Source organism: Epinephelus moara, chromosome 9, assembly GCF_006386435.1.
Source record: "Epinephelus moara isolate mb chromosome 9, YSFRI_EMoa_1.0, whole genome shotgun sequence".
NCBI classification, from domain to species: Eukaryota; Metazoa; Chordata; class Actinopteri; order Perciformes; family Serranidae; genus Epinephelus; species Epinephelus moara.
Window position 1 is genome coordinate 1214548 of NC_065514.1, and position 20726 is coordinate 1235273.

A 20726-nucleotide genomic window follows, 5' to 3' on the forward strand; every position below is an offset into this window, starting at 1 on the left:
GACACGGGGAGAACATGCAAACTCCGCACAGAAGGGCTCCCATGCCCGGGATCGAACCGGCAACCCTCTTGCTGTGAGGCGAGAGTGCTAACCACCATACCACCGTGCCGCCCCCTCTCTTTAAATTTAATTTTTATTATTATTTTCATCTATTTATAGTCATCAGTGTTTTTTAAGATACATTTGTGTGTCTCCTAGTCGTTTTGAAGTTGTTTTGTGTATCTTTTGCTTCTTAACAAACATTTTTGTGTCTTCTTAGTCATTTTGTGTCTCCTAGTAGTTGATTTACCTCCTTTTGTTGTCTTTTGAGTGTCTTTATCGTAATTGTACGTCTTTTTGAAATCGTTTGTCTTTTTATTTGATCTATATAGTCATTTGTGTCTCTTTGTAGTTGTTTTGCAACTTTTAAAAATCATTTTGCATTTATCGCCTGCTCTTCATAGTTGTTTTACTATTCCCAGTAACTAACTCCAAGTCGCTTCTTGCTTTAAAAATGCACCTTACATAAACACTTAGTCATTGTGTTGCTCAGTACTTCCCCAATCCATGCATTTTTGCATAAACAAAAAAAAACTTCATGCCCTGCATACAGTCATGAATGTTTCTGGGAAGTACTGAGCCTATGACTGGATAAATGAGACTTGGGTTGTACTGCAGTTGTGCAAGAGTTTGTAAATGGAATTTTTGATAAAATTTTGCTGTTGTTAATGTGGGACCTAAATTAGTTAGATAGTCATTTACATGGAGACATACAAGAATAACAGAGTGTTCTTCAGGTAACACGGCATGACCCAATGATTTACAAATAGCCATTTTGTGGGTGAAGTATTCTTTTAACTTCAGTATTTAGTTGACACTGCTTGACTCATGTCCAAACCTTCCTGCCACAGCAGGTCCTCACTGACACTCCTCTGCACAGAGATTAAACTTAATCCTTCAGCACACTGTACAAAATATCACAAAGAAACCTTGAGACGTGGCTTCTTCTTTCTTAAATTATAATTATTATAAATTCTGCTGTAAATGTGGCGCTATAATTAACAGAACTTACACCACCCAGAGTCCAGCAGCAGTGAAGGCGGAGTAAAGTGGAGGCAGCAGAGCCCACAGGCTGCAGCTCCACATCTTGACTCAGTCTGTCTGGAAGACATTAATTTATAATATCATAATGTGGTGTGGGAGACATTTACATTACACGCAGGCTACAGCTCCCCTGCTTCATTCAGTGCTACTGTAGTTTCTGTATTTAATAATTAATGCATGAAAATAAAACTCAGTGACAGGACAGGAAGTGAGCAGCAGAACACTTGTACATGTAAACAGTAAAGATAATAAACAGGTTCTTCTTGTTGGTTTGTAAACAAAAGGTAACTGCTGTAAACTGTTGATGAAACTGCCGAACATACCTGTCCGTCCCCGGGGGGATGATCCGTCACCGGTCCGACCGCCGCTCTGCTCCGGGGCTGCGGGGCTGCGGGGCTCCAGGTGAGCGTGAAGGTTACGTTACAGTACGTTACACTGCAGCCTACATTAACTTCCACATTATCTGTGTTTATGGCGGGTAATTACTGTCGGTTACAGCTCTGACACACAGTGATTAGTGTGTGATAGTGTCGTCGTGTTGTCACACAGCAGGTATGAGTCAGATTAACTTTGACAGGAGAGCGTTTCCGGTTTTAGCGCCAGTCGTTTCAAAATAAAAGCGCCGAAACGTAAATCAATAGATAAAGAAATAGGATACAGTACCCTAATCATAGACTGTTTAAAAATAATTTAAATTAAATTTAAAAAAAAAAAATACAATAAAATAAAATAGAATAAAATAAACTTAAATAAAAATTAAATTAAATTAAAAATAAAATAAAAATTGTTTTTTAAAAAAAAAATAACTTAATTGAATTAACTTAATTGAATTAAATCAAAAATCAGATTTAAATTAAATTAAATATAAATCCTTATGTAAAACACACAGGGGCGGTAGAAGTACTCAGATCTTTAATCTAAATAAAAGTGGCTGTAATACACGATGAAAATACTCACAGTAAAAGTACTACATTCAAAATCTTACTTTGAGTCAGTGCTGTGAAGTTACTTTTAAAATGTAATAGGTTACAGATTGCTAGTTACCCTGTTAAAAATATAATGAGCAATGTAATTATTTTAATTGCTTTATTGAAGTAATGTAACTTATTAAATTATTTTTTATTTTTATAACTTTCCTAATAAATGTTTTAAACTGGGCAATAAAACATATATATATATAAACTAAAACCACTGAAAAGAAGATATTCAAATGTAACCAATTTGTAATCATCAACGTTTATATACACGACTCCCATGATGGCCAGGTGGGTCAACGACTCACGTGTGACCTTAACGGCGCTGTAAGGGTTCCCACCCACAGAGTTTAAAGCCTGCGACTCCGCACCAGTCAGTTAGAACTGAAGAAGCTTCTTGGATGTGAGGTGAACGTCTTCAAGAAACTCAAGCAAGTCCAGTTGCCTACGATATAGCACTTATGATAACCATGACGTTGATGACTGAGAGTCTTCACCGAAATCTCAAGCCTCTTAAAAGTTTTCCACCTTCGGAGCTCTCTTACGGGCTCAGATGATCTGCGAATAACTCTCATCTTTACCAGGATCTAGTCTTAATGTTAAGGAGAAATTCTGATTATTTTCGGGATTATTGTCTTTATTAGATGGGAAAACTTTAGCGTGAAACGGGGAGAGAAAGGGGATGACATGCAGCAAAGGGCTGGAGTTGGAATCTAACCGACAGCCAATGCATAAGGACATGGCCTTTGTACCACCTACTAGGTGAAAAAAAGTGTCTTAAGTTCAAGAACTGTTCTTGGAACTTTGTCACTCGAAGCAACTCATTATACTAGTAAGCTTAGTGACCACAGCTTCAGGTGTAGGCTTTGTAGACAGCACCTAAAATCAAAATGACGTGACATCAAATTGTAAATAAATACTATTTATTGAAAATATTGCATGTAGTCAATCTTAAACAAAGACTTGTTTTCCTTTATTAACAACATAAACTGAGGTTGACCGCTCAGACTACAGCCCTCATCGTAGTTGGAATGAAAATCAAGTACAAGTCTTCTTCCAGTTTCCTTCTGAGGTCTGATTAATCAGCCGATAATTACCTCCGATGCCATTAAAGACGACTTAGCGTTGAAGCATGCATACTTTAAAATTCCATTAAAAGCAGTTGCTTTTTAAAAAAAAAAAAGTCCATTGCACTCTGCTGAGCCTCATGATTACACTGACACAAAAAGAATAAAAAACTGAAATAAAACATTAAAATGTCCTCAACAAAATGGGATTGCATTGCTTTGCATTGACGTATCCCACACACTGACAATATCTTGGTCCAATGTGTTTGTATGTAGTGACACCAGTGGTGAAAGTAAGCCAGTGAAAGCACAAAGAGGGGATAAGGGTACGAACAAAAGTCTTATTAGGTACGTTTTTAAAAAGGTTTAATGTTGCTGTAAAGGAGCAATGTGGATGATTTAGGGGGATTTAGTGACATCTAGTGGTGAGGATTGTAGATAGCAACCAGATGAAATTTCTTCTAGTTTGAGTTCCTTCCTGCAGCACTCTTTGTTCAGGAGGTTTTTACCAGGAGCCGAATCATCTACAGAGGTCTCTTCCTCTCCAAAACAAACTGATGAAGTCATTCTAACTAGTCAAAAAACTGAATAAAGCAGTTAAACGTTACAAATCAGTGTTTCTACTCCAACATTTAGCTTGTCAGAGACTCACTGCTAGCCTAGCACCTGCTAAGGAGTGCTCACTTTTGTCACCGATAACTTAAGATCCTGACGTTCAAGAGTTTTTTACTGGGAGCTGAATTATCTGCAGAGGTCTCTTCCTCTCTGAAACAAACTGACTTAACTGGTCTACTCCAACATTTAGCTTGTCAGAGACACGCTGCTAGCCTAGCATGTGCTAATGAGTGCTCACTTTTTTTCTCTGACCACTAAAGATCCAGACATTCTGGAGGTTTTAACCAGGAACCGAATCATCCACAGAGGTCTCTTCCTCTCTGAAACAAACGGACCCTGTGATTTAAAGCTGAATAAAGACGTTTCATGTTGAAAAATCAATGTTTTTTCTGACGCTCTCATCGCTAAGGGGCTGCTAACTACAGTGGCCGATGCAAAAACCCAAACGTCCCTATCTAGAGCCAGAGTTTGCTTTGTCCGTCCTGGGACACTGTAAAAACATGGCGATCTCCGTAGACAAGGACCTGCTAGCTATGTACATATGAACGTCTCATTCTAAGGTAACAAAAACACGACAACTCTTATTTCGAGGTGATTACACACCAAGGAAAACATACTTATTATATTATATTCCATTGCTGCCAATATATCCCCCTAAATCCGACACACTGGACCTTCAAATACGAACAAAAGTCATATTAGCTTAATTTTAAAATAGCATCAGTTTTGCTTGAAATGCTTTGTGAGTGATTACTGGTTTAAGTCAGTCTAATGCCCTGTTGTTTAACTTGTCTGTCTTCTCTAACCTGCGTCACCTGCAGGTCTGAAGCAAAACGCATGCAGGTAATGATGCATTATGTGTAAACCATAACGCATGATGAACCTTGGAGAGAGAATCCTATGTGTTTATGGATTATAAAAAGGTATCTGAGCATTATTGTAGTGCACAAATATCGAAAGACTATAAAGATGAACAAGCTAATGATTGTGAGCTGAAAGCATGCTGCTCTGCTGTGTCAGCAGTCTGATATTAATGCCGAATTCGACGAGATTTAAATATACAAAATTTAGTTATGATCATCTCAACACACGTTGACAGAAATGCCCTTAAGATTCCTGAAGTTCCTGTTGCTTTTCCTACTTCTGTTGGTCTATAAATGCCATAGTAATTTAGGTTTAATTCCATATTCAACATGCTGAAACTGTGCCTTCCTTATGTTTAGCTAATTCTGAGATTTTACTTTTATTATGCTTCAATACAATTATTGCATATTCATTTAATTTTCCTATGTTGATTCATTCGACTAGAAGTTTGGATGAAAAACAAACGTTTGGTGTTGCGTGTTCTTAGATTAAAGATTGCAGTTGAATTTAACTCGTCTCAGCCCTTTGTTTGCACAGGGCCCAGATTTTACTTTCACCACTGAGTGCGACTGATAGCATGGCTTGTGTATGAGTCGTGTCAGAAAACGAGAATGGCACAAAGAAGAATTCAGCAGGATTTTTCGTACATTTCAGAATTCTTCCTCGTCCGCACTGCGAGTCTAAAATGGAGCTCCCTGTGAAAAGATCTCAACCGCTGAGCGCTCGCTCTCCGCCGTCCGCCGGTCACAAACTCTGGGAGGAGTTTCAGACGCCGAGTTTGTTGGCTTGTGTCAGCACCACCTTGAGCACGGGCATGAACGCTGACGTCTCGCTGAAGTTGCTGTTGCTGACTATGTGTGTGTGGATGTTGAGGCCCTCCGTGTAGGAGCGGGACTCTATACTCCTGGCTATGTTGTGAAGTCCTCCAACGATGGCGGGAGAGAGCTGCAGAGAGGAAGAGAAGAGTGTTAGTGAGAATCATCCTGTGTTAACTCCAGTACAGATATTTCGCAGGATGAACAATCAATGTGTCCTGATCTGTCTCAAGACTTTGGGCCTCAAGCATCAATATTTTTGTATCCTGAACCTCCCTTATTCTTTTTTATGTTAAATTTACTTGTGCAAGTTCTGCTCACTTCTGGACAGTAGGCTCATCCTGTGGAAATGGAAAGACTCTTCACCTCCAACATATGGACATTGGATTAAATGTTATGCATCATATACAATTTTAGCCACAAACAAGTCGCCCCACACTAATTTAAGAATCAGAATTTTAGCTGGATCAATAGTCGTTTGTTGTGCAGTTTGAGGGGGTCAAAGCGTCTGAATGATCAAACGATTTTCTTGTCATCAGCTGTCTTGCAGTTTGAGTAGTTCTACGGTCTGATTTCCTTCATGGCTGCTGTCAAAAGATCAGCTATAAACCATAGTGAGCGTATTTAAATATTACTGTAGTAGTGTTTTACATGTTGAGACTAAAACTGTGGTCTTGAATTAAACTGTGCCAGGGTCTAAAACTTAACAGACACCATATTGCCTCCATCTTCCAGCCATCTGCAGCTTTATACGTTTCTTTTTTCGAAGGGAAAATGTGACCTGAATTTTTCAAAAATTTCTCATGGGTTTAGAGATCCAATTGACTAATCGAGAAAACAATTGGCAGATTGATAACCAGCCGGGACGACGACACAACAGCTGGAATTGTTTTCTTCTCATGAGTGTGTGTGTCATCACGGCAACATGTGGTGCTAGTGACACCAACTGTAGCAGCGACTACCACAGAGGCTGTTTGACTATTTTGGCAGGTATTCATATGTCTGTCTGTTTTCAGAGATCAAAATGAAGGCCAGGTTCGGGTACAGTCCGAGCGAAAGGGCTGCAAGTTTGGAAGGAGCTATTGGCCCCCGACTTTACACCCAGATTTGTGCAGTGGCAGTGACCCACCGTCTGACACTGGCACACCGTGAGGAAGGAAACAGAGGGCTCGGCAGTAACAGAGCACCAGCTGCAGCAAGCCAACACGCCGTCCGCGGGCATTTTGACTCTGCCAGCAGACTTCACTACAAGCTGACTGGCTTTAGAGACACTTTACGTTCTAAAACGAGCCACTGGTGTCTGACCAGCTGAGTTGCAGGTGACACCATCATACAGGTGCTTCTTGCATGAGGCCCATAAATACAGTCCATTTCTGTTTTTAAATTCAACACCAACTTACTTAGCCAAGCTTTTTATCATGTCCTCTGTCATGGTGCAAGAAACAAAGCCAAGCGGATACTCACTGTCTGCTCTCTGAGTTTATCATAAAGCGCTTCCAGACGTTTGTTGGCGTCATCAAGCTTCCTCTTAGTTTGCTGTGAAAGATAAAATAGAGAATGATTACACATCCAGTGACTGAGTTTGTTCAGTAGAGATAAATGTAACTGTTCTCCCAGTCAGTTAAACTCACAGGATCGGTAGCTACAGCCAGACACTTCTGGATGAGCCCCTCGAATGTGGTCTTCAAGACCAGGTGCTCATCAGGGATGGGCTTCTTCATGATCTTCTCAGCAGGGATGGACTGCAGAGGCTGAAAGGGTCAAACAGGGTCAGAAGATTAGAACAAGTCTGCTGTGTCAAACACATCTTTATATTCAGTGACACGTGTGAACTGTGTACCTGTATAACATCTCCCGTAGGTGCTCCTGGTGCGCCCTCCATGCTGGTCTTGGGCATTGCAGGGTTCATGGGTGGAGGTGGAGAGGAGAGCTGCTGCTGCTGGTGCTGGTGCATGCCTGAGTAGGGGACCTGGGCACCATGTGGACCCTGGACCATGGCTTGAGGGGCCCCAGCAGGCATCGGCTGGGCCTGAGGGTCACCACCAAGTGGAGCCATGATGGGAGCAGTGATGGGGGCAGGAGGGGTGTAGTTCATTGGAACCGGCTGTGTGATGACAAACACATTTTATTCACACATATATTGTTACACCAGTGTTTCCCCTGACGTTATAATCAATACACTTAACATTTAAGGTTGAAATAATGTCCCTTACTTCAAGTATAATGTTTCTGAATGTTGTGGTGTCATTTCAGCGTAAAAATGTTGTGTATCTCTTCAAAGACCGCAAAGAGACGAACACCATCAACCTGACAGCTGAGGTGATGCAGAAACATCAGGCGCTGCATCTCTGTGCTCAAATCAGCTGCCACTAAAATTGGAGTGCACCCGTATTCTGCCCTTTATGGTAAATGCATTTAAACGGCCCAGGATACACATGAGGCTACATCTGCCTTTCAAAATAAGGTGTTAACACAGAATATATACAAATTACATAAATGGAAATAAGATTGACTGGATTGTGTTCAAAGGAAGTATAAAACATGTCACCAGTGTCCCTTATAAATTAAGAAATCTTTGAAAAAAATCCTGACACTGACTAAATTCACTTCAGGACATCTATGACTATATTAAGACTTAAAATCAAGATCAAGACAAACTGCAGTAACACACTTCAGTCAGCAGACTTACCTTCTTCTTTGACATTCTGTTCAGAGCTGGAGGGTCGTTCCAGCCGTTCTGAGGCCCTACAGAGGAAAAACAAAACCCTAATCATCCACTCATTCTCACACTAACAGAGAAACAGTCTGGTTTCTGATTTGAAACGTTCACTTTGATCACAAACTTTCAACATTTCAAGGAAAAGCTCGACATTTTCAATACACTTCTTTGCTTTCATGAGGAGACAGGTGCTGCAATGGAGTGTTTCAAGTGTTTTTTTAATCATTAAAGCATGTAAATATGTTCTAGTAAAAACACAACATACAAGTATGAACCTGAAATGAATATAACAGGTCCCCTTGAATAAAGCAAGTAAGTGTGTTTCCCAAAATGTCGAACTTTACCTTTAAAACCCAACTTCTAATCTACATGTTGCATTGATTCTGCTGCACATATCCTAATATAAGACTTTTATTTTCATTAAAATGTGATCAAAATCATTTTGAAAAATCAAAGCAATCTTTATCGTAGCTCAGTGATTCGGTTCGATCAACCCATGCACGGTGACAACCAGGAAAAACACGTACAAATTTGTTTAAGAAAAGCTGGACTTTTTTCAGATAAATTATTTTTTTCAAGCTTCAGTTGGAATTAAAGGTGATCTCCTCCTGTTAGTTTTATCTATGTGGTAATTCTCTGTTTTAACCATCTACAAAATAAAATTACCTGCATCTACCATTTAGCATTTCTCTATAGTCCAAAGACGACTGGTTTAATCCACATAACAGCTTATTAAAGTTGTGCACACTTTAAACTAAGGGTGCTTTCACACCTGCCCTGTTTGGTTCACTTCATTCGAACTCAACTTCATTTGCCCCCTCAGTGTGGTTCATTTGTGCAGGTGTGAACACAGCAATCACACTCAGGTGTGCACCAAAACAACCAGACTGAGACCTTCTTGAAGAGGTGGTCTCAGTCTGGTTCCAAAGGAACTCTGGTGCGGTTGGTTTGTGGTGAGAAGGTGTTCCGACCTGGATGTGAAGCAACTGCAGTCACATGACACATTGTTTGGGTTAAACATGAGCATGTTACAGTCCTGGAGGATTATTAATGTGCACCTCCTCCTGTACTGCCTTAATATGCACATTCAGCACATCCAATGCATCAAAACATTGTTTTCTAGTTGGAGCCGCGCCTCGTTTTCAAACTGTATGGTTTGACTAAAATGAACAATGACAGCAATATAGTCCACGATGAGCAGCGCTAAAATCAACCTGCGTAGTTGTCCCTCCATTGTGACATTAGAAAGTGTCACATTTATCTTGCAAGTGTACTCTTCTTCAACGTTTGCTTTACTTCCTGGATTTTTCCCACATGGAAATTCTGACCAATCAAGAGCAGCTTTCTCACACAAGGCATTTGATCTGGTCCTCTTGTAAATGCTGCCGTGAGAACACGAACCAACTCTAGGCAATTATACAACCCTGAATTGGACTAAAGCAAGATGACTCTCTGTCTGAAAGCAGCTTAAAATATAATTAATATCTATATGAAGTCTAGTTTTGAGATAAGACTTTCGTATATAAGAAGTTAATAAGCAGTTGGTCAGGACGTTACAGATGCTCTAAATTGACTGACTGATACTAAACACAGTTGTTTCAGGAACTTGTCGTGTCGTTAAAACCACAGTTGAGGCTGAGTGAGTTTGAGGATGATTAGAGTCATGCAGACCTGTTCTCTGAGAGGCCGGGATCAGCTGTGTACCTGAGACTCCGCTCGGTGGAGGAGGAAGAGGCATGTACGACACAGGAGATCCTGGACCGCCATGCTGGAAAGGCGCTCCGGAGGACAGAGGAGCGTTATAGGAGGAGGAGGCGTTTGGAAAGAAAGGAGGATGAGAGGGAGGAGAGGAGGACAGGCACTGGCTGATGGGAGGCTGTCCGGGATAGACCGGAGATGTTGGCTGTGTGTACTGAGAGAGAAAGCCGGGCGGCTCTGCGGGAGGAGGAGCAGCAGCAGAGGAGGAGTACTGAAGAGGATGATAGATAGGAGGAGCCCCCCCAGCTCTAGGTGGGTACTGGTTGACCTGGGGGTAGGCTGGGGTTCACACAGGACACAACACATGCATGTTAGAGAAAAAACAAGAAGCACTGTTGCATGTTATACTATCATCATGCAACAGGACAGACTCAGTGGCAATAAACAGTTACAGTACAGTGCATGCTAACGTGCTAACAGGTCTCATTCATGAAATGTAAGTACATAAACCTAATCCGGATTTGTAAACGCAGCGGAAAACTTTGAACACCAATCAACCGTAAAACGACACCGTCTCCCTCCAACTCCCTGGTGTGAGCGGAGACGGACAAATTGCTTTCCCACATCCACAAGTCTTTATAAACCAAAACTCAATCTGAAATACGGTCTACATCTCCCACATCGTGTCTCTGATCATTAAGTTAAACAAAAATGACATGCAGTTTGGTGCTGCGCTGCGTAAAAGGCACAGAGGAGGAGCGTGTTGGTTTGTTATTTTATTTATTCAGAGAACAGCGTTTTCCAATTTTGTATTAAGTCAATTTAAATAACTCATTCATGTTTTTAAGAACCCTAGAGATTTTGTTTGTACCTATAAAAAGCTACTAACAAATTGATGAATGCTGAAATGCACGTACATTTCCTTCAGCGAACAGTTTGCACACAAATTCATTCTGCTCACGTTCCATGAACGAGACCGTTTATGTTTAGCTCGTAGGTTACAAAAGACTCAACAGGCAAAGAGATAAACATATTAACAAGTTGCTCACTCTCATGTTCCGTTAGTGACTAATAGATCAAATATTACAAACATTTCCAGACAAAAATGTTTGTCAGTGTTTAACAGAAGAGAGAAGAAAGTTTGTCGTTCATGTTGCCAACTTTGTTTCCTACAGATAACATATATATACTACTGAAACACTTCAGCAGTGAATGTCTTCCACAGTTACTGCATGTTTGGCAACATTCTTTTTAAATTTTAAAAACTTTTCTCTCCACGTCAGAGATTTATTAACCCTGCTAATATAAAGGTAACTCTCTGGGTAGAATACTTACGCTGGTACTGATGGGAGATGTATGGAGCAGAGGAGGCTGGAGCAGCTGAGCAGGGTGGTGGCATCCCGTACATGGGGTTTGAAGGCTCCACCTGCAGAAACACAAAGAAAACTCAGGACAAAAGACAGAGAATGTTCCACTGATAACGGCCTCTATGCTCCACAACAGACAGACCGTCCTTCACCTAAAACATCGTACAGGTCGTCTGTACAAGCAGCTTATCACAACCCATATTTATGTTTACTGATAGGTGGCGAGCTCTAGTGGCCAAAGTAATTATGACAGGAGCAAAGGGAGGATGTCTGGAGACGTAATATAAAGAGCAACTAAGTCCCCAAAGCAAGGAGGTCAAACGAAGACAGGCCTTTTACCCAGGAGACTGCTGTTAGTGTCCCGTGTGAAACCAAAAGTCAACACTGAGTTATTTTAACTAACATACTGAAAGTTGTCTCACATAACATACTTAATTTTCATCACGTATGTAACGTTAGCTAACTTTTGTACTTAAGTTGTGTAACAAATGTACTTATTTTAACCCAAGCCATGATGTTTCCTGCTAAACTGTGACTGTTTCACACTAAATGTTACTCTCTAAAACTCATACATGTTATACATGTATGAGTTTTATGTTTTGAAAAGTGCTATATACATAAGATTTATATTTATATTTATATTTATATCATATATATGTTTTTTGGGGGTCACTGACAAACAACCTAAGGTTTCGTTCAGGTACAAGAACGTGTTTCTTTGTTAAAATATCAGACATCTGTGTCTTCATTACGTCACTTAAATCCTTACTACTTAGATTTAATGTAGCAATGTAGACATGCACATACTTTCTTATTTTTACACACTTAACTGGTTACATACTGGTTTTTAACATTGTAACATGATGGACATATTTTATTTTTTATATATTTTTACACGCTTCGTATTTCTACTTTCTTAAAATTCTCTCTGCTTTACATCAGTGTTAACGTATCACAATATCCCCCCCCAAGATCATTTAAGAATTTCTGATTCTGTTTTGAAGAAATTTCTGATTCTGTTTTGAAGAAAAAGATCGTAGTGTGCTCGAGGACCTTTTTTTTTTTTTTTTTTTTAGATACACTGAATATCATAGGACAGAAACACTACACCTTAGTTTCGGTTTAGGAATACGAGTTAAAGGCGCTGTATGTAAGAATGTGGCCAAAGCAGTTACTGCACTCAAATTCAAAATACTGCCGCGAGTCGTGTCCGCCCCCCCTCCCCTACAGATTCGAGGTTGCTGCTCTGTGCTGAATTGCTGCGTTGTGCTCCGGCGTCTGGCAAAAATAGAAGTCCTGTGTATCTGTTGCGGAGGGCTCCGGAGTGCCGCAGATGAGACAGAGCCGGAACGCAGCACAGCCGCAGCCTGTGGAAACACACACATTGACTAGAATTGAATCCTATCGGCTCCACTGCCATGCCGGAGTGCAGATGCAACCAACACGCATCTGGTGGAAATTGGGGGTGATTTGTTTGCCCAGCTGCAGTGGCAGGGCTGTGTCGCCGCGTCCTTGATCTTCAGTTTTCCAGTGAACTGTTCGAGCAAGTCCAGCTTCTCAAAACAATCAGTCGGGTCGATGACCCACCTGCACATGGGCTACAATGTATGATCAAAAATGAATAACAGTTGAAAGTATTCAAAATGTCCATCNATACAGCGGAGGAGGAGCCGGCTGCTAATGCTATGTACCGGGACACTGCTAATGCTGCTTGTTGTGCTGCTAACGTTTGTTTCTCAAAACAATCAGTCGGGTCGATGACCCACCTGCACATGGGCTACAATGTATGATCGAAAATGAATNACTGGTAGACGGCGGTGGGTGGCGCAACAGGCCAAAACACAAATTCAAAACATAAACATAATTTGCAGACCGTAAAAATGTTTTTTAAATGTGAATATTCTGGCTGTACTATTGTTGTCGGTGAGATCAGTATGTTATATGAACATTATTCCTTAGTCTCTGTGACATATTAGGAGGATTTTACGACTATTTGCTTTAGATTTCTTACATATAGCTCCTTTAAGTAATCTTTCCAACCTTTTTTTTTTTATGTATGTTTTTTAATTCAGATGAAAAAGGAGGTTGCACATCAACAGTGATGATCCAATATAATAATATAAAATATAGTAATAAAAATGTAAAAATGGTAGCACATCTCAAATTGCCAAGTTAAGGAGGCGGACAGAGTACTACTTGTCCGCCTCCTTAACTTGGCAATTTGAGATGTGCTACCATTTTTCCTCCTTAACTTGGCAATTTGAGATGTGCTACCATTTTTATATTTTTTAGTATGTTTTTTAATGTTTGTTATGGTAATTTCCATTTTTTTATATGCATATTTTTGACATTTGATTACTCGTAATCTTCATTTTAGTACAGGGATTTCCTTCTTTTTTTTGTTAAAGAAAAAACACTTGTGGGGGCGTGTCACTTTCAAAATGGCCTCTCATTATAATCCATTGCTGTCACCCACCTGTGCTCACTTACTAATCAAAATTGGGTGACACCCCCTACCAAGCTTATAAAAATGTCCGCCCTTTTGCACCCTGACAAAGACCTTACATTCGAAACCAGTCAGAGTTTTAATGTAAGCAGCCATGTTTTGACATAAAGGCTTTTTAACTGAATTCAAATGCAGGAGTGCAGGAGGTTCATCTTTTCCTCTGATTCTGTTTTACCAGAGAAGACATCTCACTCTGTTCAAACTACAAAAACACTCAGTCCACTCTCGGTTGTACAGTGGCATTACAGAGTGACAGTTCCTCCCTCATAAATGATCTTTTAGCTGAATACAGACACACAAAACAAGTTTAATTTTAGCTTGTCATCAAGCTATTAACATTAATTAGGGAGAGCTGAGATGAGCTGGCTCCGGTAATATTTGTCAAACGAGAAGCTGCTGCTGCTATTTTGTACATTAATTTTTGCTAATAAAAAAGTCAGACACCTTCACTAGTGAACACAAATAATGTTTTACATTTGGAACATCTCTAAAAGGCCGGCTTTTGTTCTCTGACTGTAAGAATGAAGCTCAGTGTTACAAACAGAGGGCAGAATAGTCCTGTGTTACATTTCGCTAACGTTCATTAGAGTGTGAGGAGTGATATTTATACAGTAAAATCACAATACTTGGAGCACACAAAGAGAAACAAATGAAGGAGTGAGCGGAGACATGCATCACAGGAAACCAAGGAAACAAGAGTGTCAACAGGAAGTGAGATGGCGAGGGTGAAAGGCGCCACAGACATGAGAGCGGCCCAATGTGGGACATCAACAGCATCTGTAAACATCAGCAAAGGTCTGTGTGTGTGTGTGTGTGTGTGTGTGTGTGTGTGGGTTGGGTGGGCGGTCAGTGTACCTGCTGCTCTGAGGCGTTGCCTACTTGAAGAGGAGGAGGAGGGACATTGGGGAGGGCTGTGGGAGTTTGGTTACTCCAGGAGGTGACAGTGGAGGTCGCCCTCACCTGAAGCACACAGAGACACACGGCAAACACCGATGATGGCCGCAGCATGGGGCGGGGGGGAAGGGGGGCACCAAACAACACCACAATGCACAGGCATTGGATCAGAGCCAGGGTTCAAATTACAGAAACAAGTTAGAGTATTTTGCTGGCACACAGCCGCCTCTACAATAAGCACATTATTCATTAATAATTCATGCGTACATTCAGGAAACAGCGTGTGATTTAAACCCTGGCTAGAATGGAAATCAAATCAATGAAATGGCTACAGCACGACAGCAATGAGTACTTCACCAGGAGGTTAGTTAGTACGTGACAGGGAGCTGAACCCATCCCTAGCAGACGTAACCTGCAGATGTTAGTGTTCAGAGGAAGAACAGGAAACCAGTCTGCCCTCAGGTCTGTGTGAATCCTGATGTCTAACCATTTTAACACAAGACATCAGGTTTCACACACAGATTTATGAGCGATATCTCAAAGTGAAGGACAGTAAAAACTTCAGAGGTACGTACTGGCTGGTAATACTGCGGCTGTGCTGGGGCGGAGGCAGCAGGTGTAGGCATGGGTACAGGAGGTGCTGCAGCTGTGGGCTGCTGAGGCACCATGGCGGGCTGCATCGGGGTGAACGGATGCCGGGGCAGAGTGGCGGCAGGCTGAGCCGGAGTCGGGGCAGGCTGAACTCTCTGGGTTTGAACCGGAGCTGCAGGAGCTGGGGTCGCCTGCTGCCCCAGAGCCCGACTGAGACGGTCACGGAGCTGCTGTACGGCAACCTGTACGGTCGAAATGAGAAGGATGAACTTGGGTTATTCTCTGTGTTTCATGATAAGTCAGGTGCACCAGGTCATTGTAACTTCAAACTTAGCCTAGTTAAATTAAAGACCTTTTTAAGACTTTTTAAACACCACACTGACTGCTGTTTCATACTAATCTAGACAGGAAAGGTCTTAAATAATATTTCACAAGAATAAAACATCGTACCTCAGATTACAAAACATTGTGTGACTAACATCAGACTTATGCGGGATTTATACTTCTGTGTCGAATCAACGCCGTGCCCTACACTGTAGCCTGACGTGCACCTCCCCATTAATGTAACTACATGTTGTGGCGACGCAGACCTCCTGACCATTTCTGTAAGCTGAAACCATTTCCCTCAGTGGAAACAAAGCTTTGATTTACTTTAATTTCACAGATAAGAAACAAAAAAAGTGAAGACAATAAAGCCTCCACAAAAATAGCATTTTAAGTCCTGTGTGTGATTTATCCTGGCTTCATATGAGCAGAGGAAATCTCCGCTAGGCTAATTAATGAAATGTAAAATGCCATAGGCTTGTGCTAACAAACATTAGCATGTTGTATTTGTGGGGAAAATGTGTCCAGATAAAGACAAGTGTTTGTCTGTGAATGCTGCGAGTTATAGTGAAGCTGATTTGTGTACTTGTGTTTGAAATTGTCTCTATTAAGCCATGTTTAATGTGTGTTTAATGTGTGTTTTGAATCAACTAAACTTTACAGCACTTCACAGAAACCTTCGCCGCCAACTAGTGTTTTGGAGGTGTAACTGCAGAGTGACACAGACACACCACGCACAAGTATAAATGCTCACAACAGCGTAGGCTACGACGTCGGGTCTGCCACACAGGTATAAATCCCCCTTTAACAACAACATATTAACAGTTAGGGTGTGTTTGCATCTTCAACTTAGGTTTTTTTGTCACTGACAGGCTCAGATTGCTATTCTGTCTGACAACATTATGGAAAGGATCCCTACAGAGATAAACCTTTTAGCTGAAGAACAAAGTTGAAGATCCTTTTTGTTTAACCAGAAACAGCCCTGAAATCACCGTCACCAAACCCACCAGACTCCATTTAAATAAACAGTCATTTCATCATCATAAAACACACTTCATTCAAAGTCGACAGAAACAAACTAAAACACACAGAAACCATCTTGGTTTGTCTTTCCACTGTTCCAACAATCACCAGCTCTGGTTTGGTTGAAATTAACCCTTAATTCACCAGTTAGATGTGACAACATGCTGCCTCTATATACACTAACATGACTGTTTATTTAAATGGAGTCTGGTGGGTTTGGTGATGGTGATTTCAGGGCTGTTTCTGGTTAAACAAAAAGGATCTGTCTCTTTAACACAAAGCTCTATCTCTGTAGGGATCCTTTCATAACGTTGTCAGACACATAACAATAATCTGAGCCTGTTAGCCTGTTAAACAATTTTACTGGACGTAAATTGACGGTGCAAACATGCCCCGAGTGGTTACATTGCCTGTTTCATCGCTGCTGGCTGCAGCTCTCTCTCAATACTGAACCAATTTCAAAACTGTTGTTCCCATTTGTCACTTTGATACAGAAACATGTGAAAGTAGGGTCCAGGTTGTAAAATGCAGAACTTGTGATACTACAGTGACTTCCTGTTTACATAGTTGACTGCACTTTTGACTGAAAGATGTTTCCCTGTCTAAGAATTTAGAAACTTAACACCCAATTGACAATTGACAAACAGAGTGAAAAAATTGAATTTCCCCTTGGGGATTAATAAAGTATATAAAATTAAAAAATTAAATTAAAATCAAACATAGTAATGGATATTTTGGTGCAGCCCCGTCCTGCTGTGTTACACACCTGGTTGGTGTTGTCAGGCAGGTAGGTGATGGCGGTGGACAGACTGCCCTGAGAGGCCAGCAGGTTGGCATACTGGCTCATCTTCTCAGCCAGCAGGACGCCGATAGCAGCGGGACCAGAGCGCTGGGTCTGCTCCACTGCACGCCGCAGCACCACCACCTTCTCCACCAGGTCCTGAAGGATGGAAACAAACATTAGCACAACTAAAGATCCAAGCTGCATTACTTTGGGAGCAACAGAGCAAGCTGAAAACACACAATCTGACAACTCCTTTTTCCCTCTGTTCCTGCGTTTCCACCATTTTGACTTCATTTGGAGACGTGTTTCAAACCATGTGACAAATTTAAGCTCAATATTCACTCTGCTTTTTATTCTGTTTTGGTCTCTACCAACTCTGACAGAGCTTTTTGTCCTCTTAGCTGTCTGGCCCACAAATTTACCGAATCGTAGCATTGTTTTTTACCGTAGCAGGCAGCTGTTTGCAGAGAGAAAGCTCTAAATACCCACAGTACACAACCTGCTCAGCACCAAACAGCAGACAGACACCTTTAGAGACAAGCTAAAGAGACAGATACTTCCCTCAGGAGCTGGTGGAGACAAAAACAGAGCTAAAAGAGACTAAATATTGGATTTAAATTCATCAGATGGACAGAGGTGCTGCCCCCAAGTGTCCAGCTAAATCATTTTTTGCATCTTGAAGAAAGAGACACACCTGAAGGGAGAGTGGACAGTGTCCGTCTTGAGCTCTGGTCCAGCACGACACAAGTTTCTCCACGTTTCCAGCACAGATGTAAGACAGACAGGCCTGGGCTTGCAGTTGGGCATCATCTGCTGCCTCCAGTCTGCCCCCGAGAAGGTCTAACCAACAAGACATGTTCAGTCAGAAGAGCACAAACTCACAGCTGAGAGAGACAAGGAAGTTTGATAAGATAGAAACTCTGAGTTCAGGCAGCATGTGTCCTTGAACTCACCACAGAGGGAGGAGAACTCCTCGGGCTGAGCGTAGGTCACTACAGCAGCCAGAGCCTCCCTCCAGTTCTGCAGGTCGCACGTCTTCAGGATGTCGTGCCAGTCTTTCATCACCACGGCGCTGATCAGCTGCAGGACAAAAAACACAAGTTAGATCATCGATAATAAACTCTCATTTGATAAAACTCTCACTAAACATTCTTACCTTGGTTATCTTGCTGTGTGTTTTCGTAAAATACTTCTTCTGGGTTTTCTCTAAGAGCTCGGGCCCTCCGGCGATGGCCAGGATGATGCTGTCTGCCATCCGGTTGTCATGGAGACAGAGCTCCACAGCTCCCTCGAAATCTCCAGTCAGCAGGGCCTGTGTGATCAGACCGTCCACATCTGGCAGGAAGACAACTAGTCAGTAACTACAACCACACGTTCTTTTAAACAGGTAATTCAGTGACATCTGTGGGTTCATGTCATGAGGAGCTGAAAACGTACCTTGACTGATGCTGAGGTTGACTCCGTCTGCGCTGGCTGGTGTCGGAGCAGGAGCTGGTGCTGGAGCCAGATCCTCAATGAGCTCCTCAACTAGAACTGGAACTGGAACCTCGATGGGTTCCTCGACTGGAGCCAAGATCTCAGGAGGACTGGGCTCCTCCTCCATTGGAGCCACTGTCTCCTGAAACACCAGAGAAACATCCCGTCACGTCTTAACGTCACTCCTCTCCTCCTCTCGTGTGTCGCAGGATACTGACTTGCGTAAACCTGCAGACTCCCCCCTCTGGCAGTTAAATTACCGTCATCTGATTACAGCTCTAATGCTGCATGGTTGGTCCTACTTGTTTGTTATGTATGAGGAGCTTAAATGAAACCAATGAGGCATCTGAGCTCAAATGAAGCACAGTATTTGCCTGACTGACAGACGTCCATGTTAATCACACATGCTTCAGTGAGCTCTAATAAACCTCAGTCTTAAAGGGAGCTGTTAGCACAATAAGTCAAGCAAGTAGCTGCTCATGGACTCAGCCTGTACATGCCCACACAGTCCTGAGAAAAGGTCCAATCAACCTTAAATAAGTAAAATCACCCATGTGTGTTTACTGTCAGCTGGACTGAAACTGTGCAGCGATGGAGGTGTAAGGAACGACCAATTATTGGCCGGGCTGATTGTCATGTTTCATGTCTCTGCTAGCCTCTAGGCTAATTTATGCAATGTAAAATGTCATGGGCTTGTGCTAATAACGTTAGCATGTTGTATTTGTGGGTAAAAGTTGTCAAGCAAAAGACAATTGTTTTGTCTGTGAACCTTGTGAGTTATAATGGAGACGATTGTGCACATTTGTTTAATGTTGTCTCCGATATTAAGCCAGGTTTTATATGTGTTAGTTGAATCAATCAACTTGACTTGACTTCACAGAAACTCCACAAAGTGGCATAGACACCACACTGCCAACTAGTGTTTTGGAGGTACAATTACAGAGAGTAGGCAGGATGAAATACATGTCAAGAAGCTGGTAAAAGAGCAATGTCTCTTTTGCAACATTTTATTAAACAGTGGATCCTTAAAGGCATTAAAGCAAAATTTGTGTTGGAATTGTGGACTTTCATGTTCACTGCAAATGTCTATTGGTTCAAAATATCTGTTGTGTGCCTCTTTGATTATTAATAATCTGTATCAGAATCAGCCCTAAAGAAAAAAAACCTATTAGTTAAAGGGATAGTGCACCCAAAAGTGAAAATTCAGCCATTATCTACTCACCCATATGCCGACGGAGGCTCTGGTGAAGTTTTAGAGTCCTCACATCCCTTGCAGAGATCGGCGGGGGGAGCGGCTAGCACACCTAATGGCAGACGGCGCCCCAGACTAACGTCCAAGAACACAAAATTGAATCCACAAAATCTCCAACATGCTCATCCATAGTGATCCAAGTGTGCTGAAGCCCCGACATAAAAAGGTGTTTCGAAAAACATCATATGAACTCTGTTTTTAGCCTCACTGTCACGGTCTTTTAGCAAAGGACAGCCCAACATGTCTGAAGACTTTGAAATTGAGGAGGAACAGCATTTCTTTGTTNTGCAGCACACTTGGATCACTATGGATGAGCATGTTGGAGATATTTTGTGGATTCAATTTGTGTTCTTGGACGTTAGTCTGGAGCGCCGTCTGCCATTAGGTGTGCTAGCCGCTCCCCCCGCCGATCTCCGCAAGGGATGTGAGGACTCTAAAACTTCACCAGGGCCTCCATCGGCATATGGGTGAGTAGATAATGGCTGAATTTTCATTTTTGGGTGCACTATCCCTTATCCCTATAAAGACCTACCTCATCATCCAAGGGGATCTCCTCTTCCTCTGCTTCCTCCTCTGGGACAACCTCGTCCACNACCAGGGCCTCCATCGGCATATGGGTGAGTAGATAATGGCTGAATTTTCATTTTTGGGTGCACTATCCCTTTAATCCCTAT

General features: G+C 41.8%; 3 protein-coding genes across 8 annotated transcripts in view; 1 reads left to right on the forward strand and 2 right to left on the reverse strand.

Moving 5' to 3' along the window:
• The window catches only part of tmem150c (transmembrane protein 150C), an 11372-nt gene extending 9667 nt beyond the window's left edge, over nucleotides 1–1705 (reverse strand). Inside the window, exons 1-2 of the mRNA XM_050053485.1 lie at nucleotides 1407–1705; nucleotides 1052–1140 (exon numbers count right to left, since the gene is read on the reverse strand). Of these exons, the coding sequence (XP_049909442.1) occupies nucleotides 1052–1125 (74 nt within the window). The 5' untranslated portion in view covers nucleotides 1126–1140; nucleotides 1407–1705. The remainder of the gene's footprint in view (nucleotides 1–1051; nucleotides 1141–1406) is intronic.
• The window catches only part of cops4 (COP9 constitutive photomorphogenic homolog subunit 4 (Arabidopsis)), a 520559-nt gene that overhangs the window by 456560 nt on the left and 43273 nt on the right, over nucleotides 1–20726 (forward strand). The gene's annotated exons all lie outside the window — the stretch shown is intronic.
• sec31a (SEC31 homolog A, COPII coat complex component) overlaps nucleotides 2964–20726 on the reverse strand; it is a 30970-nt gene continuing 13207 nt past the window's right edge. Inside the window, exons 15-29 of one of the 6 annotated variants that reach the window (XM_050053423.1) lie at nucleotides 20585–20623; nucleotides 18762–18942; nucleotides 18481–18659; nucleotides 18278–18404; nucleotides 18019–18164; nucleotides 17307–17480; nucleotides 15178–15435; nucleotides 14564–14668; nucleotides 11171–11261; nucleotides 9842–10174; nucleotides 8108–8163; nucleotides 7259–7522; nucleotides 7050–7169; nucleotides 6883–6954; nucleotides 2964–5548 (exon numbers count right to left, since the gene is read on the reverse strand). In XM_050053423.1, the coding sequence (XP_049909380.1) occupies nucleotides 5369–5548; nucleotides 6883–6954; nucleotides 7050–7169; nucleotides 7259–7522; nucleotides 8108–8163; nucleotides 9842–10174; nucleotides 11171–11261; nucleotides 14564–14668; nucleotides 15178–15435; nucleotides 17307–17480; nucleotides 18019–18164; nucleotides 18278–18404; nucleotides 18481–18659; nucleotides 18762–18942; nucleotides 20585–20623 (2325 nt within the window). In that variant the 3' untranslated portion in view covers nucleotides 2964–5368. Of the gene's footprint in view, nucleotides 5549–6882; nucleotides 6955–7049; nucleotides 7170–7258; nucleotides 7523–8107; nucleotides 8164–9808; nucleotides 10175–11170; nucleotides 11262–14563; nucleotides 14669–15177; nucleotides 15436–17306; nucleotides 17481–18018; nucleotides 18165–18277; nucleotides 18405–18480; nucleotides 18660–18761; nucleotides 18943–20584; nucleotides 20624–20726 lie in introns of all 6 variants that reach the window. The other 5 variants (XM_050053418.1, XM_050053417.1, XM_050053420.1 and 2 more) reach the window with 5 other exon arrangements.